Source organism: Aquarana catesbeiana, linkage group LG01 (genome assembly GCF_042186555.1).
Source record: "Aquarana catesbeiana isolate 2022-GZ linkage group LG01, ASM4218655v1, whole genome shotgun sequence".
Taxonomy (NCBI): Eukaryota; Metazoa; Chordata; class Amphibia; order Anura; family Ranidae; genus Aquarana; species Aquarana catesbeiana.
In genome coordinates this window covers 337,400,511-337,425,787 of record NC_133324.1, presented here as the reverse complement: position 1 = coordinate 337,425,787, position 25,277 = coordinate 337,400,511, and the positions used below count along the sequence as shown (strand labels likewise).

General features: G+C 41.8%; 1 protein-coding gene across 1 annotated transcript in view; it reads right to left on the bottom strand.

The window, feature by feature from the left end:
- Positions 1 to 25,277, bottom strand: part of RIPK3 (receptor interacting serine/threonine kinase 3) — a 150,715-nt gene that overhangs the window by 99,923 nt on the left and 25,515 nt on the right. The window contains exon 4 of the mRNA XM_073631825.1: positions 19,559 to 19,865. Coding sequence (XP_073487926.1) covers positions 19,559 to 19,865 — 307 coding nt within the window. The remainder of the gene's footprint in view (positions 1 to 19,558; positions 19,866 to 25,277) is intronic.

The following is a 25,277-nucleotide window of genomic DNA, read 5'->3' as shown; positions in this document are numbered from 1 at the left end:
TTCTTCACTCTGCTTTGCCTGAGAGGCCCAGATTTATATACAGAAAGTCTCTTAGCTTTGCTGACAAAATAGTGCAGAAAGTACTGGACCCTCCGTCCAGGATGCCCACTTTCTGGGATAGAAATGGCTTTTTTTGCTGTAGACGATGTCGAGCTTGCAGAGAGGTCAACAGGCCTCTCAGAGCTGTGGAGAATTTTAGGTCGACCTCCAATGGCAGAGAATTTGCCATTGATGAATTTATCACATGCAACACGTCACATGTGGTCTATGCCCTTCAATGCCCGTGCGACTTGATGTATATCGGTCGCACAAAAAGGCGTCTAAGAGTAAGAATTGCAGAACACATAGCCAACATCAAACTAGGCTTCAAAGACCACAACGTGTCTCTGCATTTCAAGCTTGTGCATAACCAGGACCCGTCGGGTCTTAAGTTTTGGGGCATTGACCACCTTAAGCCAAAATGGAGGGGTTCCAATCTGGTCCGTGATCTCTCTAAAAGAGAGACCCAGTGGATATTTTTGGCTGACACTTTGGCGCCAAAGGGGTTAAACGTTGACCTAGACATCAATTGTTTTATCAGTGATTCGTAAATATCAGTATCATTTTTATTATTATTATAATTTTTATTATTTTAATTTTAATGATTTTAATGTTGGTTTATGAGCAATATTTATCTCTGTTATAGAGTTCTTCAATTACTCTACTAATCTTAATTATTAATAATTTGACTATATTAAGTTATTAATTTCTATTCTGGTCCTCAGTATGACATTTTTATATATGTATGATATATGTCATTGTTTTCAATTCATTTATTTTCATTTATGCAGATTTATAATGATGTCTGGTTTACACTAACCAGTATTATTTTTATATATTTACTTTCTTATGAATATGGCTCCTTTTAATATATACTGTTTTGCAATTATGATTTGCAAGTGGTCGTTGTACCGCTACTATTATATTATGTTGATTTCTAGTACTAGTTTAATTTGCTCCTAGTGCTAATGTAGTTCGCATATCCATGCCTGTTTGTATCTATTGTTTGTATAATCATACCTATTTTTATCTATTGTAGCGGCATCTCGTATGTTAATTAGTACGCATGCCGGCTAGTGGTTTTGTAATAGTGTGCATTATGTGGACGTTTGTGATGAGCGACCGCTCATCTCATGGATCCCAATACATTGTTACTGCCACTCGTTATGTGCAGTGAGGCTAAACACGCCCCCTCCTCTGTTCCTATGCTTAGCCACCGCTTGGCTCCTGGTCTGACGTCGTGCGCCTGACGTCTGACTTGTTGCCTTGTGATTGGCGGTCAGGATTGGGGCGGGTGTTATAAGCCTCCCATCACGCCGTGTAGCCACGCCCTCTGTCGAAGTCAGGATATGACGAAACGCGTCAGGGCGTGGCTTACACGACGCCGGAAGTGAGGTTTGCGTTCCACCACAGCCCGATCTACAACCAGGAAGTGATTTGTTCCCCTGGACACCGAGCCGGCTGATCTTTTGAATGGTGACACGCAGCCTTCTTTATTCTGCTTGATTGACTGTTTTATATGTACGTATATAGATTGAAGGGTTTTCTTGAAGATTGTGGGTTTTGACTTCAATAAACAGAATTATGCTATGTGCACATTTTTCTTTTTTCTTTACTCATCTGTGTGGAGTTGTGACCCCCCCTGAAAACCCCCCGGAGTGGTATTGAGAGAGAGGTGTTGAGGAGATCTTTTTGCTCTTGGAGGCTTTTATGATTTGCAGATCTGGTGAGTCTGAACCCCTAGGGGGAGAGTGTCAACACAGGGTGAAATTTCATTGACCGGTGGAAGGCGCACACTGGGATACGGCTGTATTGTCACTTATGGACATTCCTCTGACCACTTCACGGACTCTCTACTTCTCTGTCTTATTATGCGTAGTTGGCCGCATGATTTCTTATATAGTTTTGCTCAACATTAGCGCTGTTTTATAGTGTATGTTTACTCCTATAGTTTATGTATGCTATTACCGACAACATCCCCAAACTACACAACAATTTCTTTCCACAAGCATACCATGCCTCCAACGCGGACTCCAAAACTAAAGGGGTTATGATCCTGATCTCCAAGCATTGTCCTATTCAAGTGCTAGATATCCAACGCGACCCTAACGGAAGATACTTGTTCATCAAAGGATCAATTCACAACAGACCTATAACATTATCCAATCTCTATGCCCCTAACAAAAACCAAGTTCCTTTTTTCCGTGAGACGCTACAACTTCTCACATCCTTCCAAAATGGTATCCTAATTGTAGGGGAAGACTTTAATGTAGCACTTTCCCCTTCCCAGGACACCTCCACAGGAACTTCCACTATTACCTACAGAGCCCTAAAAGCCATCAAAACACAACTTAGTGATTTGACCCTACACGACACTTGGCGCACGCTCCACCCAAACAACAAAGACTTTACGTTCTTCTCCCCACCGCACAACAAGTATTCCAGGATTGATCATTTCTTCCTGTCACAGAACAACTTGATACTCCTAACCAAAGCAACAATAGACCCCATGCTTCTATCAGACCACAATCCCATCTCCATGACCTTGACAGTCCCCACCACACGCACCACCTCCACCATATGGCGCCTTGATAACTCCTTACTGACGGATCTCGAGATATCCCAGACAGAGATATCCAAGCGACTTTCACAATATTTCCAAGAAAACGCTTCCCAAGACTCCTCACTGGCTACGCTGTGGGCGGCACACAAATGCGTAATCAGGGGGGACCTTTCCATGGCTACCAAACGCTTTAAAGACAGAAAAACACGTACTGAGGAATTATCCATACGTATCCGCGATCTCGAACAGACACACAAACAAACTTTAGCCACCAAAGCGCTCTCCGACTTACTGAAAGCTAGAGAGGAGCTCTTAGAGGAATTAAACAAGACACTAAAACGCAAATACACACTCACACAAAAAATATTCTATCAACATGAAAATAAGTCGGGGAAACTCCTAGCCAGGGCGCTACAACTAAAAAAAAGCCGCATCAACCATTCACACTATCAAAGACCCAGCGGGCACCACACTCGCCACCCCTGAAGCCATTGCCGACCAGTTTGTTCACTATTTTACCAAACTTTATAACATACCCACCACTAGTGAATCTGGACAGACCCCAGATCGCAGGGAAACCATTGACAGCTTCTTAAGACAGTATTGCCCCACACCCCTAACGATAGAGGAATCACAGGAAGCGAATGGACCGATTTTAATAGATGAAACCTTAGCCGCCCTAAAACAACTATCACCTGGCAAGAGCCCCAGCCCAGACGGCCTAACCGTAAGCTACTATAAATCCTTCACTGATGTATTAATACATCATTTCACGAAAGCCTTCAACTCTTTATCCTCGTCCCCACATGCCCACAAAGACATATTAGAAGCCCACGTGACATTAATACCAAAACCTGGCAAAGATAACACTATAGTATCCAATTACCGGCCCATTTCACTCTTGAATGTAGACTTGAAGCTTTATGCCAAAGTTCTCGCAAACCAAATACTACCCTTACTCCCCAATCTCTTTAGACCAGGTTGGATTTATCCCTGGACGCGAAGCCAGGGATAATACCATAAAGGCCATTAACATACATCATTGGCTCACAACAAAATCCAAGCCAGGTTTTATGCTGTTCCTTGATGCGGAGAAGGCGTTCGACAGAGTGGCCTGGGTCTATATGAAGGCAGCATTACAAGTGATGGATTTTCCAGACAACCTACTCCAACTGATATTGGCACTCTATACGTCCCCAACAGCCAGAATCCTGGTCAATGGCCGCCTGTCGGACGCCTTCTCGATATCAAACGGTATACGCCAGGGTTGCCCCCTCTCCCCCCCTTATTTTTGTACTTACCATGGAACCCCTCCTGCGTAGATTAAGGGCCAACCCAGACATCAAGGGAATTTCCATCAACAACAAACAATACAAAATTGCGGCATACGCAGATGATATTCTGCTATTCCTGTCAGACCCCATAACAACCATACCAAACTTACTAAAAGACTTTACCCTTTTTAAACATATCTCCAACCTCCAAATCAATTTTTCAAAGTCCAAAGCACTGAACGTATCCCTCCCCACACCCATTATAATGCTGCCAATCCAACTTCCCCTTTAGCTGGGAAAGATATGCCATCACCTATCTGGGTATAAAAATCCCGGTAAACCTAGCCGAGCTATTCTCTAGAAACTTCCCACCGGTACTACAATCCATACAGCAGGACCTCCGTAAATGGTTCTTCGGAATCTTTTCTTGGTTTGGGAGAGCGGCCATTATTAAAATTAACATCTTACCTAGACTCCTATACTTATTTCAAACCCTGCCAAAATCCCCCCCATCATTCTTCACTTCTTATAAAAAACTGTGCAGAAACTTCATATGGTCAGCCAACACCCCTAGAATAAATTGGGATAGATTGGTCCTTCCCAAGATGAAAGGGGGGATTGGACTTCCAGACGTACAAAAATATCAATGGGCTTGCCAACTCACAAGAATCATAGACTGGCACATACACACGAAGACCAAAGACTGGATCACCTTAGAAGACTCTTTTTCATAGGTACCAATAGCCCATACACCCTGGATCGAACGAAATTCGATCCCGGCAGAACAAATAGACCATCCGCTAATAGGCCCTACCTTACTCACATTTCGGACGGCTTGCAAAAAACTCACCCTGATCCCGTCCCCCGGGCCTCTGACCCCGTTAGACCTAAACCCAGAATTCCCTCCCGGCCTTAGGGCATACGACCCGACCAGCCCAAGCTGTAATTCGGTCGTTAAGGCAGAACAATTTTTTCTTAATGACCAGCTGATACCGTTTCAGAACATTGCCTCACGATTCCCTAATCGCACCATCCCATTTTTCCACTATTTACAAATCAGGCACTTTCTTAATAAGATAAAACCCCTCTCTAAATGGTACAGAGACTACTCCCCCTTTGAAGCACTATGTACCAGCACAGTGCAGCTAAGACACTTGATCTCGGTGGTGTACTCGATCCTTTTCAGCGATTATGATCCCAAGGCAAACAAAATCAACCAGCAATGGGAAGGATGAGTGGGAGCGAGTGTACGACCACATTCATAAAGGATTAATTAACATTTCGACACAAGAAAATGGTTATAAAATATACTCTAGATGGTATAGGACGCTAGACAAGATTCACAAAATTCACCCCCCAGGCTCCCCGCTATGCTGGAGATGCGACTCAGCTGTAGGCTCCCTGCTACATATTTGGTGGGACTGCACAATCTTGCAACCCTTTTGGCAAGAAGTCCACCGACTGACAGCAAGTATAACCACTTACACCCCAGACTTTACCCCGACCCAGTATCTACTCCACCACATATCCATACCCCACTCAGCTTACAAAAAATCCCTTACCCTCCACCTCATCAATGTGGCCAAACAATGTATACCAGTATACTGGAAAAGTCCTAACCCCCCACTATTGCGGATTGGTTCCGCCGCATTGAGCAAATAGCAGAAATGGAAAACTTAATCCACCAAGCAAAAGATACACCTACAAAATACCAAAAAACCTGGGCATGCTGGCACCACTTCAGAGAATCCATGGAATTTCAAGCCATTCTTCAAGCTACACAAACACCAAACCCCCAGACTCGGCCTTACCACAATACACTGGTTTTGTTCTTTTTACATACAAGCAGATACCCCACCCCCCGCTTGCCCCTCCCTTACACCCCCCCTCCCCCTCATCTATCGATTACATCCTTTTGTTTTGTTTTTTGTTTTTTTGTAAAAAAATTCTATCTCTCCGTTCCTATGTCTCTTGCCCCCGCCCAGTCCCCCCACCCATGCACAGTAAAGCTCCCAATACGGGTGTTTGGGTCCATGGGTGGCACTGGGGTGCCTTTTTCTTTTTTCATTTCCCGTATTAGTTGCCTCAATCTCAACATCTCGAGTCCCTTTCGATATGTCACCTGTACTAACTCTTATACGCATTTAACCACACTGCATCTTTTGTTCAGACTTAAGTGTTTTACCTTTTTCCTGTTGCAAAGTGCCTCCTTCCAGTCTGCAACCAAGTATTTGTTATCATGAGATATGTATTTTACAAGATCTTCTGGACTGTTCTGATTTTATTTTTATTTTAATTTTATTTTAATGGATTGTTAACTGAAAACGTTAATAAAAACATTGAAACAAAAATAAATCAATCCATAGGGTGGACAGTGTACAAAATCAGTTTATTTGCTGATGATATTTTGCTCCATATCACCAATCCATTATAGCTTTTCCTTCGCTTTTAAATAAATTGGAACTGTACGGTACCCTGAGCAACTTTAAAATAATGCAACAAAATTGTACTGTTTAGACATCTCTCTTCCTGCAGGTACTCAAGACTCCCTTGTTGATAAATTCCCATTTCAATGGGTGCAACACTCTATTAAGTATCTGGGAATACAAATACCATTGCGACTTCATAAACTATATGAGCTAAATTACTGTCCACTTTTGTCCAGTATGTAGCAAAGCTATAATAGATGGTCCCCTATAAGACATTCTTGGCTGGGACGGACATCCTTCCCAGATTTCTTTGTATCTTTCAAACTGTTCCGATTCGGGTACCTCGCTCATTTTTTTGTTCACCACGGTCTATTATACTTAAATATATTTGGCCTAGATCTATAGCTAGACTTAAATATGACATTTTAGTGAGTAGGCAAAACGACGGTGGTACAGGCTTGCCTCACTTGGAACTATATCATACTGTGGCAATACTTAGCAGGGTTTTAGATTGGTTTCATCATGGATCTGTCAAGCAGTGGGTCAGACTTGAGATAGACCTATAACCTGTGCCCCTAACCTCCCTTCCTTGGTTGCTGCCTATTGATCGTCCACCTACAGCACAGCTAACACTTTTACTTTCCTATTTCCTGTATGTCTGGGACAAGGCCATTACAAAAAATGGAATATCTTCACATCCGGAACCCTTTACTCCGATATTGGGCAACCCAGAGTTTTTACCCGGTCAATCAGATAACGGATTTCTTTGCTGGCAACCATCACGTCCATCACCCATCTGGCATGCATTAAATTGGAAGGGCCGGAAACCTCTAGGAGAACTTAGTTCCCTCCCTCGTTCAAATAGTGGACATTGGCTACAATATTTCCAATTGGGACACTTTTAGGAAGGGCTGGCTAAGGACTGTCATCATGGGGAGCTGACTCAATTTGAGGAGCTGTGTCTTTCTGACTCCAAATGTTTGCATGTTTTATCTAAAATATATGGTACGCTATTAATTCACATGTTTCCCAATCGCCTCTTTTTACGTTCGAGACTGGGAGCGGGAATTGGGCAAGAGCCTGCCTCCGAAGGATTAGGATAAAGCTTTCACCTTTACTTTCAAGTCCACTTTAGCTTCCCATTCACAGAAAAGAAACTACAAAATACTAACCAGATGGTATCGCTGCCTGACTTTATTAAAAAAAATCAATCCAGCTACATCAGATCTATGTTGGAGATGTGGCGAGTCAAGAGGTACATACTTACATGTGTGGTGGTCATGCCCATCAATAAAACTATTTTGGTCGACCATACTTCAGCTTAGTCATTTGATCACGGGCAAGGTATGGCCAGAGACCCCAGAAGTAGCCCTCCTATCCATGATCCCAGGATCATTCCAATCTTTTAAGATGGGAATATTATGATTTCTGCTGATAGCAGGGAGAGCACTGATCCCCAGATATTGGAAATCCTCTGCAATACCATAAATTCGGGAATGGGTAGTGGAAATGAATAACATCATGCGCATGGAAGAGATGATAGCTTTAGCGAATGATAAGCACTCTAAGTTTAGGGATGTGTGGTCCCCTTGGATAGAATTTCTTGACTCTCCCTTGCTCTTGTTCTATCTAAGTGAATAGATATCGACACTGCATCTTAAAAGGCTATACTAGGTCGTCTCTGTGGGATAGACAAAACGAAACAACATGGGACAACAGATTTTGACTTTTTTCATGCCTTCTTGAATGCCATATACTGTATGGCAAACACGTCCTAGAGGATGCCATTCTGAATTTTTTTTCTTCTGTTTTTCTTCTTCTTTTTTTTTTTCTCATCATGAGTTTCTTTGAGGTTGGGAAAAAGTGGACTCAAAGGTAACTATGCTGTAAACATGCCATGGCTTGGTTTTATGTTCTTTAGTCAGATTGCAAAGAAGCACATGCAGCTTCCTCTCCAGGGCAAGGATAGTGATGCAGTTTGCAAGGATTAGTGATGCAGTTTCTAGGTACTGTATACACATCTGCAATAGCTAAGTCAGTGGTTAAGTGGAGAGGGGCAGGCCCTAGGTTAACAAGTTGCACCAATACCTGTCCCTGCTGGACATCAGACAAAGTCCTGGCTATTAACCATTCACCTTTTATTTCTAGATTGCGTTGTGGTTCTACCATCACAGTGGCTCCTTCTACGTGCCTTCTAGCCACAACAGGAAGGGGGCACACCAAGTCTTGACGGGCTTGTACAGTAACCCGCTGGCATGCGGGAAGCTGGATGACCTCAACTTTCTCTGTATATTTGTGGCATGATGTCTGAACAGCCTGACAAGCATTAATAAGATTCTGTAGCTGGGTTTCTGTCCGTTTAGACCCCTCTGTAGAAGCCTCCCGAAGGAGGCGGGTTAAGTCCAGTTCCTTCAGGGCATTCATGCCCAACATCACTGGAATATCTGGGAAGGAAGCATCATGGGCCACCACCACCCCGACCTGGGTGAGGGTCTGCCCATAGACCTTTAAGGACATTCAGGTGACCCCTATCACTGGAATAGGCAGGTTATTTGCAGCTTTCAGATTTAGCCAGGAAGGATCTTGAGCTGGGGTGTTGCCAAAATGGTGCAGGTAGAAGTGAGATGCCATGGTAGTGACTTCTGATCCAGTGTCCATCAAACAGCTGACCGGCTGGCCGTTGAAAGTCACAGTTACTAACGTGCATGTGGATATCATCATAGGATCTTGTTGGGGCTGTGAAGAAACGCTTCCCATGAGTTGCCCCTCTGCCACGGGAACCTCTAGTTTAAAGGATGCTGTTGGGCAATCTTTGCTCCCTTTCCCACACAGTTCCTGGAAATGTGACCTAACCGTCCGCACTGCCAGCACCTGCGATCTATATCTGGGTCTCTCCGGAGTGGGTTGTGTGAAGCACTAGGGTTGGGTAGACCCGCTCTGAGTAGCTGACATTTGCTGTTTGAGGGAGGTCACGGAATCAGCTAGGTCCTTTACAATTCTTACTATTGAGGACAACACAGCAGCTGGGTTTGATGAGGGGCATGGAGCAGTCACTTCCTTGAGCTCTCACTGCCACCCAACTCCACGAGTAAAGGTAACCTGGCTTCTGGAAATAGCCTGTTCATGTTCCAGCTCCTCCTGTTCTTGCTCAATGGCCTCTTGCAGGATAACGGCAAACTTTACTGTGTCATCAGCCCTCACTCTATCCCTTAAGGCTCTCTTTAATGAAGAGGACCGTACCCCAAAGAGAAACTGGTCCCGGATGAGTTGATCAGGGTTAGATACTCCTGTTCCAGTGGGTGCCATTTGTTTCTCCAGCTCGCACCAGATTTCCTGCAGGGCAACAGCATATTGAGACATAGTCCCTTGGTCATGCTGGCTCCAAGTATATAATCTCCTCCGGAGTTCAGCTATAGGTGTACTCTGCCCACACAAGTTCTCCATATGAACCACAATAGCTGTTCTGCTGTTTCTGTCCTTTTCTGGCAGAACCATTACAGCCCGGCGTGCTTCACCTTCTAGTGCTTTAATAGCCAAATCTGCAATGTGCTCAGCGGGTATTTGGAACAAGCGGGCTGAGCTGTCCAATCCAGTCTGCCAGGGGGATATTTCTAGACATGTGCACTGACAAAAAAATTGTTTGTTTTTGTTTTCGTTTCATTCATTTTTTTGCTTTTTACGGAAATTTGAAAATTTCAGATTTTCAAATTTTTGAATTTTCGAATTTCAGAATTTCCGAATTTCTGAATTTTCGAATTTCCAAATTTTTGGATTTCCAAATTTCAAATTTTCGGATTTCCGAATTTCAAATTTTGGACTTTGTGAAATTTGGAATTCCGAATTTTTAAATTCCAAATTTCTGAATTTTTCGGAAATTTGAAAATCCGAAAATTCGAAAATCTGAAAAAAGGAAGAAAATCAGTAAAATTCGAAATAATAACTAATAATAACTAACTATTAAATTATAGGTATTGGAATTTCCTTTCAAATTTGGCTGTTAGTGAACGTAACGAATACCAATTTATGTGAAATTACGAATTATCTGAAATAACGAATGCCGCATATAAACAAACGGAATGGAATAAATAATGAATAATAATAATAAAAAGGTTTTATTATTATTATTTATTATTATTAGACCGTTACCTTCTATTCTTTTAGATGCGGCATTCATTATTTCAGATAATTCGTAACTTTGGATACATTCGTACTCATTGCGTTCATTAACAGCCAAATTTGAAATGAAATTCCAATACCTATAATTTAATAGTTAGTTATTATTAGTTAGTTATAATTTCAAACTTTACTGATTTTTCTTTCTTTTTTCAGATTTTCGGATTTTTGAATTTCCGAATTTTCGAATTCCAAAGATCCGAAAATTCAGAATTCGAAAATTCCAAATTCGGAAATCCAAAAATTCGGAAATCTGAAAATTCGAAATTGGGAAATTCGGAAATCCAAAAATTTGAAATTCTGAAATCCGAAAATTCAAAAATCTGAAATTCAGTAATTCTGGAAATTCCAAAATTTGGAAATTAGGAAATTCGAAATTCGGAAATTAGGAATTTCGGAAATTAGGAAATTTGAAATTCTGAAATTCTGGAAATTGAAAAATTCAGAAATTTGGAAATTTCGGAATTAACGAATTTGTCAAAATTCGTTAACCACTTAAGGACTAGCCTCGTTTTGGATTTTAGGTGTTTACATGTTAAAAACAGTTTTTTTTTGCTAGAAAATTACTTAGAACCCCCAAACATTATATATTGTTTTTTTTCTAACACCCTAGAGAATAAAATGGCGCACTTTTTTTGGAAAAAAATCACTTTTTTGAATAAAAAAATAAGACAAGAGTAAAGTTAACCCAATTTTTTTTAATATTGTGAAATATAATGTTACACCAAGTAAATTCATACCCAACATGTCACGCTTCAAAATTGCGCCCGCTCGTGGAATGGCGTCAAACTTTTACCCTTAAAAATCTCCATAGACGACGTTTAAAAAATTCTACAGGTTGCATGTTTTGCGCTACAGAGGAGGTCTAGGGCTAGAATTATTGCTCTAGCTCTACCGGTCGCGGCGATACCTCACATGTGTGGTTTGACCACCATTTTCATATGCGGGTGCTACTCGCGTATGCGTTCGCTTCTGCGCGTGAGCTCGTCGGGACGGGGGGTTTTAAGATTTTTTTTTTTTTTTTTTATTATTTATTTTACTATTTTTTTTTATTTTTACACTGTCTTAAAAAAAAAAAATGGTGTCACTTTTATTCCTATTACAAGGAATGTAAACATCCCTTGTAATAGAAAAAAGCATGACAGGTCCTCTTAAATATGAAATCTGGGGTCAAAAAGTCCTCAGATCTCATATTTGGACTAAGATGCAAAAAAAAAAAAAAAAAAAAAAAAGTCGTTTGAAAAAATGACATAAAAAAAAATATGCCTTTAAGAAAAGTGGGCGGAGCTGACGTAATGACGTCGCTTCAGCCGTCCAATGGTATGGAGACGGGTGGCGGCCATCTTTAGCCTCACTCGTCTCCATACCCAGGCACTGAAAGGTCCCGATCGCCTCTGCCGCTACCGACGGCTCCGGTAAGCGGCGGAGGGCGCGGGAGAGTGGCGGGAGGGGGGGTTCTTACCTCTCCCGCCGCTGATAACGGTGATCTCGCGGCGAACCTGCCGCAGAGACCACCATTATCGTACACAGAATCGGCTCCTGTAAAGATGGATACCTTGGTTGTGGCAGCAGCTGCTGCCGTTACCGAGATAACCATCTTCAAAGTGCCGACGTATATGTACAGGAGCCGGTCGGTAAGAGGTTAAAAAACGAATTCAGAACTAAACGAATTGCACATGTCTAGATATTTGTGCCAGTAAATTTAGGAATCAGCTGCTCCATATTGTGCCATGGTTAACCCTCTAGCCACTCCGCCACCGTTGAGGATGGTTCTGACATCCTGCCGACTATGCCAAAATGTAAGCGGGGCAATTTGTGTGGCTGTATTATAGAGGGATACACTGCGTGATATTGTAAATGAAGTAACTTTAATTGCCGGATAAGCAGCAGTGGAAAATGATATTTACAAAAGTGGAGTAAACAGCTCTCATGTTAGCATATAAGGCGCAGATTCACAGTCCATTCACCAAAGATACAGAATGCAGCTCAGTAAACTGACACTGTAGTTATTATTCCTCTTTCAAGCACATCAGTGGTATACAAGGCACATTTTGATTACTTGCCATAGGCTGCTGTCCATAAGCAGGTTGCACAGATGCAGCAGAAATGATTCCATGGATTCCTCCAGCTGTTTACCTGTGTTACCAGAGTTACCCTGGATTTCACTCAGAAGGATGTTGTTTATGTGAGTAAGTGCAATTAAGTGAGTAAGTGCAAGTAGAGTGTTATATAGACTATTCTATGCAGCCACATGTTACCCTGAAAGACGGCATGGATGTGAAGAATTCCTTTATGTGCAGCTTTCATAATCTGTTTTGTATTATTCTACAGTGTGTGCATGCTCTTTGCCATTCTGAACCTGTTTTGCTCCCATTTGTTTCCATCGGATACATTTTTCTTTCTGTTCTGTTTAACATCCATCCAATAGGAAGTGAGTTTCTGTCCCCCACACTCCACTAAATTATACAACAAATTTGGCTGTAGTTAGACCTAATAGATGTCAGGCATGTTGTAGTACCTGACATTTATACCTGCATGTTCATAGGTTAAGGCCACAATAGAATATTTCTGACATGAAAATCTGACAGAAGGCAGAAAAAGAACCAGCTCTTAATAGGCCATTTGCCACTCCAGGAGTAAGCCCACTATTTTTCACTTCCTGATCGTGAAGAGCATACGTACAGTCCCTTGAAAAAGTATTCACACCCCTTGACATTTTCCACATTCTGTCACAACCAAAACGTAAATGTATTTTATTGAGATTTTATGTGATAGACCAACACAAAGTGGCACATAATTGTGAAGTGGAAGGAAAATTATAAATGGGTTTCCACATTTTTTACAAATAAATATGTGAAAAGTGTAGCATGCATTTGTATTCAGCCCCCTTTACTCTGATACCCCTAACTAAAATCTAGTGGAGCCCATTGCCTTCAGAAGTCACCGAATTAGTAAATAGAGTCCTCCTGTGTGTAATTCAATCTCAGTATAATTACAGCTGTTCTGTGAAGTCCTCAGAGGATTGTTAGAGAACCTTAGTAAACAAACAACATCATGAAGGCCAAGGAACACACCAGACAGGAGAAGTGTAAGGGTTATGTTATAAAAAAATATTCCAAGCTTTGAACATATCAAGAAGCACTGTTCAATCCATCATCTGAAATGGAAAGAGTATGGCACAACTGCAAACCTATCAAGACATGGCTGTCCACCTAAACTGACTGAAAGGAGATCATTATTCAGAGAAGCAGCCAAGAGGCCCATGGTAACTCCGGAGGAGCTGCAGAGATCCACAGCTCAGGTGGGAGAATCTGTCCACAGGACAACTATTAGTCGTGCACTCCACAAATCTGTCCTTTATGGAAGAATGGCAAGAAGAAAGCCATTGTTGAAAGAAAGCCATAAGAACAGCAAAGGACACAGCAAACATGTGGAAGTAGGTGCTATGGTCAGATGAGAACAAAATGTAACTTTTTGGTCTAAAAGCAAAATGCTAAGTGTGGTGGAAAGCTAACACTGCACATCACCCTGAACACACTATTCCCACTGTGAAACATGGTGGTGGCAGCATCATGTTGTGGGGGTGCTTTTCTTCAGCAGGGACAGGAAAGCTGGTCAGAGTTGATGAGAATATGGACAGAGACAAATACAGGGCAATCTTAGAAGAAAAGCTGTTAGAGTCTGCAAAAGACTTGAGACTGGGGGTTCACCTTTCAGCACGCCAACTACCCTAAACATACAGCCAGAGCTTCAATGGAATGGTTAAGATCAAAGCATATTCATGTGTTAGAATGGCCCAGTCAAAGTCCAGACATAAATCCAGTTGAGAATCTGTGGCAAGACTTGAAAATTGCTGTTCACAGACACTCTCCATCCAATCTGACAGAGCTTGAGCTATTTTGCAAAGAAGAATGGGCAAAAATGTCACTCTCTAGTTGTGCAAAACTGGTAGAGACATCCCCAAAGAGACTTGCAGCTGTAATTGCAGTGAAAGGTGGTTCTACAAAGTATTGACTCGGGGGCTGAATACAAATGCACGCCAAACCAATTATCATTTTCCTTTCACTTCACAATGATGTGCCACTTTGTGTTGGTCTATCACATAAATTCCCAATAAAATACATTTACGTTTTTGATTGTAACGTGACAAAATGTGGAAAATTTCAAGGGGTATGAATACTTTTTTAAGGCACTGTATGACATGTCTTCATCCCAAAATACAGAATGGCCTAAGCAATCTAAAATAGAAGTATGTTTTTTTTTTTAGAAATCATACCTAGGTGGATGCTGCATCTGTTGTCCCCCCTGCTCACTGGAGCACTGGGCTGAGGAATAATATTTTACCCTAAAGACAGCCCTCAAATTTTCCACTGTGGAAAATGAGGGCTGGCAAGGATGGGCTGCCTGGGAAGGGGGGAGGGCCAGCACCGCCGGTAGGCGGGATTGAATAGGAGTCCTTCTCCCAGCGATCGCGGAGGGGAAGAATGACAAGGTGCTTCGGGGGGGTGGGGTGGGGGGCAAAGCAGCCCCCTATGTGGAGAGCATCTAATGCCCCATACACACGGTTGGATTTTCCGACGGAAAATGTGTGATAGGACCTTGTTGTCGGAAATTCCGACCGTGTGTGGGCTCCATCACACATTTTCCATCGGAATTTCCGACACACAAAGTTTGAGAGGTTGCTATACAATTTTCCGACAACAAAATCCGTTGTCGGAAATTCCGATCGTGTGTACACAAATCCGACGCACAAAGTGCCACACATGCTCAGACTAAATTAAGAGACGAAAGCTATTGGCTACTGCCCTTTTTATAGTCCCGACGTACCCGTTTTACGTCACCGCATTCAGAACGATCGGATTTTCCGATAACTTTGTGTGACCGTGTGTATGCAAGACAAGTTTGAGCCAACATCCGTCGGAAAAAATCCATGGATTTTGTTGTCGGAATGTCCGATCAATGTCCAACCGTGTGTACAGGGCATTAACCTGGTGGAGTGTCATAAAAATGAATCAGGCTTGTAAGAAAAAAAAAGCTGGGAGGAGAACCTGGTCATATGACTGGCACTTCTCCAACCATTGAGCGCTCTCTGCTTCATGACTAGACATGTGCATGACTGAAAAAAAAATATTTTTTTTTTCGTTTTATTTGTTTTTGTTCTTTTTCGGTTATCCGATTATTCGTTTCTTTGGATCATTTGTAACTTCGGAATGCCTTCCTATTTGTTTCCTTTTTTTCGTTTAGATGCGGTATTCGTTACTTCGGATAATTCGTAAATTCAGATGCATTCGTATTCGTTACATTCACTAACAGTTAGTTAAATTTGAAAGGAAATTCCAATACCTATATTTTAATAGTTTATAGTTTATTATATATATTTTTTTATTATTATTAATAATAAATATAATAATAACAAAATATATAATAATAGTTAATATATAAATCTAAATAGAAAATAGTATACGAAAAAAGAAATTATCCGAATGTAATCGACTCATTAAACTCGTAGGTTGAATCGTTTTTCGTTATTTCGGATTTTTGAATTCTTATTATCGTATTTTCGTTCTTATTTTCAGATTTTGCTTCTTTCTGATTTTCTCATTTCCATTTTTTTCAGGTTTTCGTTCTTTCGGATTTTTGTTCTTCTGAAAATTTGTTTTCATATGCATTCGTCAAAAGAGTCTCGTTCATTCGGATGCTTCCGAACGAACGAATATGCCGAATTTCATCCGAAAATGAATTCAGAACGAAACGAATTGCACATGTCTATTCGTGACAGAAATTTTGTAAGGCACCGCAAAGCATGGCACACGCTATATTATCTGTACTACAGCCTATTGCAACGTGTGGTAACGCATTACCATGAGTTGGGGGGTTCTGCACAAGCGAAAATGCTGCAGGTCCATAGTATGTTAGGTAGTCTATTCAAAAGCCCTAACATACAGTAGCACACATTATTGCACTTGTTAAGTGCATCACAAGTTTCACATTCAAGAAAATACGCCCATATGCGAGTGTCTGTAAACACAAGTCTTGGTGTTTACATGCATATACCTGTGAACAGCATATTTTGTAATTCAATCCAGTGGTAAGAATCACACAGAAGCTGGGGGAACCTGGACGCCACTAATAGAGCTGTATTTTATACTGTACGCCCATATGCCTACAAATGCATTTGTGTGCATGAATCCTTATGCAGGCACTAGGTGACACCACTGGTTGGCAACCAACTATAGTTATCCAAAACTTGTTTTGAGCTACTGTGTAGCACCCTCTACCTAGGTAGGTGCTAGAAGTTAGGATTTTTGTAGTACAGGCAAATTTAGGCAGGCCTAGCTGGAAGTTAGGCCTGTTTGTTCTAATCTGTGTGGGCTGGGAGTGGCTCAGAGCAGCAGCTGTGACTCACAGACAGCATCACTCCACTGTCACCTCCCTCTTTCTTCTAGAGGATTATAGAAGAGGAGGAGGGCAAGAGAGGTGGAGCTGTCTGGGGTGTCTCAGGGAGCCCTGACCGATCCCCAACTAGGATTGGCAGGGGGCAGGCCTACTTGAAATACATAGGGTCAGCCCAGCTGGGTAGGAGTTGTCGGGTGGAAGAATTGAGTATGGAGTACTAGGCTATCGGGGCCTTTGAGGGTGTTCCCCAGTCTGGGGGGGTAGGGGGGTGATCTTGGGCCTGGGACTCGGGTGCAGGACGGAGCCCTTCAAGAAAGCATGAAGGATCTGGACAGGAGGCACAGGAGGAGTCAGAGAGGACAGCAGGAGCTAGTACTGCTGGGCAAGTCTTGTGGAGGGAACCACCGGTTGCAGCCAGGAGGGCTGGTGAGTGACATGTGCATTCGGGAGGACTGGAAAGGCATGCCAGAGAGGACTGAGAGGAAACAGTCAGAGCTGGGTGTGGAGCTAGTAGTGAGGATTGCAATGTCATGGGCAGTGAAGTCGGGCAGCAGCAGCCAGGAGGGCTAGCAGGGCCTGAAGAGGACTGACTGGGAGCAGTAGTCCACCATAAGGACAGCTAGTACTAAAGACTTTCTACTTCTGCTACGCTATAGGGGCCCGCGGTCCCTACCTGCAAAGAGCAAATTCCTAAGGCCTGGCTGAGCCAGTGTCAGGCCTGACCATGTGCTAGCTGCTCCTAGAGAGAGAGAGAGAGCAATAGTCTGCAAGCAAGAGTGTGCAGGAGGAGCCTGAAAGAGTGCACGAAGAGTGTATACAATCGTCCCTAGCAATTTTGCTGTTATTCTACTGGGCATCCCATATTTATCGTACCCCATCCAAGTTAAATTCCCTCAATAAAATAACAAAAACAAAGCAACGGACTGTTCATTATCTTGGAGTGTTTGGGAAGTGAATGCCGGGCCGGGCAGGGTGACAGGTGGGCCACATCACTTAGCAACCCTACAACTATATGATGCATAAGCCCTGTACTCACCCTGATCTTAGTGCCTTGAAAAAGTATTCCTACCCCTTGAAATTTTCCACATTTTGTCATGTTACAACAAAAATGTAAATGTATTTTATTGGTATTTTATGTGATAGACCAACACAAAGTGGCGCATAATTGGGAGGGAAAGGAAAATGATAAATGGTTTTCCAAACTTTTTACAAATAAATATGTGAAAAGTGTGGCGTGCATTTGTATTCGGCCCCCCTTATTCAGTACTTTGTAGAACCACCTTTCGCTGCAATTACAGTTGCAAGTGTATTTTGGGGATGTCTCTAGTAGCTTTGCACAACTAGAGAGTGAAGTTTTTGCCTATTCCTATTTGCAAAATAGCTCAAGCTCTGTCAGATTGGAAGTATAGCGTCTGTGAACAGCAATTTTCAAGTCTTTCCACAGATTCTCAATTGGATTTAGGTCTGGACGTTGACTGGGCCATTCTAACACATGAATATGTTTTGATCTAAACCATTCCATTGTAGCTCTGGCTGTATGTTTAGGGTCGTTGTCCTTCTGGAAGATGAACCTTCACCCTAGTCTCAAGTCTTTTGCAGACTCTAACAGGTTTTCTTCTAAGATTGCCCTGTATTTGGCTCCATCCATCTTTCCATCAACTCTGACCAGCTTCCCTGTCCTTGCTGAAGTAAAGCATTCCCACAACATGATGCTGCCACCATCATGTTTCACGGTGAGGATGGTGTGTTCAGGGTGATGTGCAGTGTTAGATTTCCACCACACATAGCATTTTACATTTAGGCCAAAAGGTTCAATTTTGGTCTCATCTGACCAGAGCACCTTCTTCCACATGTTTGCTGTGTCCCCCACATGGCTTCTCGCAAACTGCAAACGGGACTTCTTATGGCTTTCTTACAACAATGGCTTGAAGTGAACAACTAATGTCCTGTGGACAGATTCTCCCACCTGAGCTGTGGATCTCTGCAGCTCTTTCAGAGTTACCATGGTCCTCTTGGCTGCTTCTCTGATTAATGCTCTCCTTGCCCTGGCCAATCAGTTTAGGTGGACGCCCATGTCTTGGTAGGTTTGCAGTTGTGCCATACTTTTTCCATTTTTGGATGATGGATTGAACAGTGCTCTGTGAGATGTTCAAAGCTTTGGATATTTTTTTATAACCTAACCCTGCTTTAAACATCTCCACAACTTTATCCCTGACCTGTCTGGTGTGTTCCTTGGCCTTCACGATGCTGTTTGTTCACTAAGGTTCTCTAACAAACCTCTGAAGGCTTCACAGAACAGCTGTATTTATATTGAGATTAAATCACACACAGATGGACTCTATTTACTGATTGGGTGACTTCTGAAGGCAATTGGTTCCACTAGCTTTTAGTTAGGGGTATCAGAGTAAAGGGGGCTGAATACAAATGCACACCGTACTTTTCAGATATTTGCTTATAAACATTTTTGAAAACCATTCATAATTTTCCTTCCACTTCACAATTATGTGCCACTTTGTGTTGATCTATCACATAAAATCCCAATAAAATACATTTAAGTTTTTGGTTGTAACATGACAAAGTGTGGAAAATGTCTTGGGGTATGAATACTTTTTTAAGGCACTGTATATGCTACAACAATAACAAGTACTAATGTTTTGTGCTTCTTGCCCAGAGTTGAATCTTACCCTTATATGGAGTGCATCATTTAATAGAACATTCCTTGGCTTGAGGTCCAGGTGCAATAGAGGAGGGGAAAGGTGATGCAGCCAGTTCATACCTAATGCCACTTCATGGAGAAAGCGATATTTTAAGGCCCATGGAATCTCTTGAACTGTCTCCATTAGTTTGCCTAAGCAGCCACACTCCATCCACTGCATTACAATACATGGTGGTTCTTTCACTATCCCAAACAGTTGGATTACGTAGTAGTTTTCGGAGGCATGCTTTATCTTCTCAGCCTCAGCAAGTAACTCCTCAAGATGTGGTACATTCCTGTGAAAGGATAACAGAAAAGCATAATTACAAAGAAACCCCACTAAACACTCTGGGATCTAATTATAAAGTTAGTGAATGTGACTTTCACCAAACATTGGTGGAGAATCTTCCAGGTCCATGTGTTTACATGACAGTGATTGATTCTCCACCAGAGAATGTTTGTTTGGTCAAAGTCCCATCCACTGCACAACAAGACCCATTTTTATAATCGTATTGATTAGGCAATTTATACACAACCTCACTAGAGTGTGTTTTACATCAGGGACTCCAGGCAGTGGTCCCTGGGAAATATATACAAAAGAAGAAATTACTTTACTTTGACATTTTAAACACCCAACAGGGCATTCACTAACATTCCTGTGCTTGCTATGTAAAAATGTCTTTAACTGGAAGTCCTTTCATGTTATTCGAATACATGTTCTAGGGAGCATTAACTGAAGTCTCCCTATACTCTAGTTAAAGCAGCCTAATGGCACTTCACATGTTGACCAGAATCCCTGATTGATGCCAAGACCCAGGGGTTGAGTAAATTATGTTTATGAGGAGGTGTTCTGCACTCAACAAATGCTCTAAACCTCAGTCAGGAGCGGCATTCACTTACCAACCTTCCAAAAAAACCTTTTTTGGGAAGGGTTAAAGTGGATGTAAACTTCTGAAATGTAAAAAGAACAGAGCATATCCCTCTAAAGTGTGTACTAGCCTCAGTCCAAAGCACTGAGTGTAATTTTTTTTAAGTGGGTATATGTAAGGGTTTACATTGACTTTAAATTTATATAAAAGTGTAGGTGTGTGTTTAGTTTGTCAGAATTGGCCTGGATTGGACTCAGAATAATTGTCATGATTGCATTGCATACCTCAAACTGTTTTTTCCTTTTAATAGTAAACTAATGGTAAATTGTACTCTAGCCAAGATTGCAGCCAGCAAATGCACTATCCTAATGCTGCCTACACATGAGCGGACTTCTTGTCGACTTTTCAACGGAGTTGCGATGGAGTTCCAATGAAACGGACTTGCCTACACACGATCACACCAAAATCTGATAGTTTCGAACGTGATGACGTACGACCGGACTAGAATAAGGAAGTTCATAGCCAGTAGCCAATAGCTGCCCTTGCGTCGTTTTTGGTCCGTCGGACTAGCATACAGATAAACTGATTTTTCGATAGGAATCGAGTCCGTCGGAAAGATTTAAAACATGTTTTATTTCTAGGTCCGTCGGAATTTTCGACAGAAAAGGTCCGATGAAGGTCTGATGAAGCCCACACACGATCGCAATGTCTGACGGAATCGTTCCGTCGGACCTTTTCTGCCGTAAAGTCCGCTCGTGTGTACGCGGCATAAGTGTTACTTCCAATAAAAAACCAAAGGAAAAGCCAGCACTTCCTGAACTAACAGAACAGTAACTATTCAATAACACTCTTCACAATCATATAACTGAAGTATTTTCCCTTTGCTCTCAATATTTAATATATATATATTATCTGTTATATTTGTGTGTTTTTTTTCCCCAACAGTTATGTGTGAATCTGCTTGGTTTTGCTCTTTTGGTAATCCATCAAATCCAACCCAGTGATCTGCTTTGGACCTGTACCCAATTCCTTTCAGTATCCTCCATTTATTCAGAGGGCATGGGTCATGTGCCCTTACTTGGACTCTACTAAAGTCCAAATAACGGAACCTACATTGTGATGACATACTGGGGTTGATTTACTAAAACTGAAGAGCACAAAATCTGATGAAGCTGTGCATGGTAGCCAATCAGCTTATCTGCACTCTCTAGTTTTAGTAAATCAACCCCACTGTGTTGTAATAATCCTTGATTGCAACAAAGACCAGAGGTTGGCATGCTGCATAATTTAGCGCAGAAGGGTTTAAATGACTCCTTTATTGCTTTACTCATACTCATTTCTATACCATACTGCCATGGGTAAGAGGCTTCATACTTGGCCTCCACTCCCTAAGTATGTCCATTACAGATAATACTGTCAAGAAAAGCTATTCTAAGGATATGCATACATTTGTGCAATTGTAAATGTACCTACTGTGCATAAGCTGCATGGTGTATAAACCCTAACCTCAATGATGGAAAAATCTTTATTCTATATAAGGAGACTGCATAATATAGTCACATTTATTCAGTACCACAAACAGGTCACACTATAAATAGGTCTTGAAAATGTGGATGTGCATCCTCTGCCAGGAGCCTATTTATCATTTTCACAGTCACTGAGGGTACTGGAGTAGCCATTATCCGGGATGTATTTACACATTGTCTGACAAACATCCAGCTGACATTATTTGTGTATCAACATGTATAGATGTGAAACTCCTGTCACTTTATATTATTAGATTTGCAGGTTAATTTATTGCTTTCAAGTGCAATTTGATCCAATCATTACAGGATCCTTCATGTGACTGATGGTTATTACAGGATCATATGTTTTATGATAAGATTTGATCAACTATAATATATAACAATATATAATATATATTATAATATATAACAATAGACTGGTTCTTGGTTAAAGTTTGCAGTGAAACAAGATGGAATGCTTTATCATTTTGAATATATCCGTGCAGCTAAGTGGCGACCATGTTTTTTATTTTTAATAATGTTTTTAAAAATAAAAACTTGTCTTTATTTATATTCAGCAATTTTTATTTCATACAATTTTATAACTAGCGACCCATTGGGTCTGGTAGCCTCGTACACACGATCGGATTTTCACAGGCAAAGCTCCAGACTTTTTATTTGTAAGGTGTTTTTTTTTTTAACCACTTGACCACTGGGCACTTAAACACCCTTAATAACCAGACCAATTTTCAGCTTTCGGTTCTCTCACAATTTGAATGACAATTACTCAGTCATGCAACACTGTACCCAAATGAAATTTTTGTCCTTTTTTTCACACAAATAGAGCTTTCTTTTGGTGGTATTTAATCACCGCTGGGTTCTTTATTTTTTGCGCTATAAAAGAAAAAAGACCGAAAATTCTGCAAAAAAATGCATTTTTCTTCGTTTCTGTTATAAAATTTTGCAAATTAGTAATTTTTTCTTCATATATTTTGGCGAAAATTTATACCGCTACATATCTTTGGTAAAAATAACCCAAATCGGTGTATATTATTTGGTCTTTGTGAAAGTTATAGAGTCCACAAGCTATGGTGCCAATCTCTAAAAATTGATCACACCTGAAGTACTGACGGCCTATCTAATTTCTTGAGACCCTAACATGCCAGAAAAGTACAAATACCCCCCAAATGACTCCTTTTTGGAAAGAAGACATTCCAAGGTATTTAGAAAGATGCATGATGAGTTTTTTGAAGTTGTCATTTTTTCCCACAATTCTTTGCAAAATCAAGATTTTTTTTTTCTTTTTTTTTTTTCACAAAATTGTCATATAGCAGGTTATTTCTCACACACAGCATATGCATACCACAAATTACACCCCAAAACACATTCTGCTATTACTCCCAAGTATGGCGATACCACATATGTGAGACTTTTACACAGCGTGGCCACATACAGAGGCCCAACATGCAGGGGAGCACCTTCAGGCCTTCTGGAGTGCCCAGGCCAATTCTGACATTTCTCTCCCACATGTAAAAATCATAATTTATTTGCTAGAAAATTACATAGAACCCCAAAACATTATATATATATTTTTAGCAAAGACCCTAGAGAATACAATGGCGGTCGTTGCAACTTTTTATCTCGCACGGTATTTGCGCAGCAATTTTTCGAACACGTTTTTTTAAAAAAAAAAACAGTTTTATGCTTTCAAAAAAAACAAAACAGTAAAGTTAGCCCAATGTTTTTACATAATGTGAATAATGAAGTTATGCCGAGTAAATAGATACCTAACATGTCACCCTTCAAAATTGCACACGCTCGTGGAATGGCGCCAAACTTCGCTACTTAAAAATCCCCATAGGAGACGCTTTAAAATTTTTTACTGGTTACATGTCGTGAGTTACAGAGGAGGTCTAGGGCCAAAATTATTGCTCTTGCTCTACCGATCGCAGCGATACCTCACATGTGTGGTTTGAACACCATTTTCATATGTGGGCGGGACTTACGTATGCGTTCGCTTCTGCATGCGAGCACACGGGGACACAGGGAAATTTTTTTTTTTTTTTATTGTTCATTTTACTTTATTTATTTTAGTTTGAGGCTTTTTTCCAAAAAATACATTTTTTGATCACTTTTATTTCTATTACAAGGAATGTAAACATCCCCTGTAATCGGAATATGGCATGACAGGTCCTCTTTACAGTGAGATATGGGGTCAATAAGACCCCACATCTCACCTCTAGGCTGGGAAGCCTGAAATTAAAAAAAAAAAAAAGATCCTGGCTTCGATCGTAGCGGTGAGTCGGTAGAAGCACATGAGGGCGGCGAGAGGGGGGGGCGTCCCCTCTCGCCTCCCGTAAGAATGATCAAGCAGTGGAACAGCCGCTATGATCATTCCTATGGTGTAGGGAATCGCTGGCTGAAAAAGTTGATATCTGAATGATGCCTATAGCTGCACCCATCATTCAGATATCCCCGCACAAAGTCAAGGACGTCGCATGACGGCCAGCGGGCGGGAAGTGGTTAAAACACATTTTTTTTAACACAAAGTTGTCCATTTATACAATATTTCTAACACATAGCATGCACATACCAAAAATGACACCCCAAAATATATTCTCCTACTCCTACTAAGTACGGCGATACCACATGTGTGAGACTTCCACAGCCTGGCCACATACAGAGGCCGAGTACAGCCGAGTATGGCAGAGCATGGCTGAGCATGGTAAAGTATTGCGGGGTATCACAGAGTATGGCGGAGTATTGCAGAGTATTGCAGGGCATTGCAGAGTATTGCAGAGTATTGCGGGGCATTGCAGAGTATTGCGGGGCATTGCAGAGTATTGCGGGGCATTGCAGAGTATTGCGGGGCATTGCAGAGTATTGCAGACTATTGCGGGGCATTGCAGAGTATTGCGGGGCATTGCAGAGTATTGCGGGGCATTGCACAGGGTCATTGCAGAGTATTGCACAGGGTCATTGCAGAGTATTGCACAGGGTCATTGCAGAGTATTGCACAGGGTCATTGCAGAGCATGCGGGGGATGGCTGAGCATGGAGGGATGGATGGATGTGACTGTACATGTCACTGAGCTGCGCTGTGGGCACTACACATCCAGCCCACAGCGCGGCTCCCATCCGATCTCTCCCCCTCTGTACCGATCGGTACAGAGAGGGGAGGGAGGAACCGGCATCATGACATGACGCCCCATTTGACGGAGCGATCACATTGTAAACGGCCGCGATGAGTGGCCGTTTACCGTGATCCGTGATGCGCCGGGTCCTCTCGACCCAGCGGTCACGGATGTTCCCGTGTGCGCGCCCCATGGGGCGCG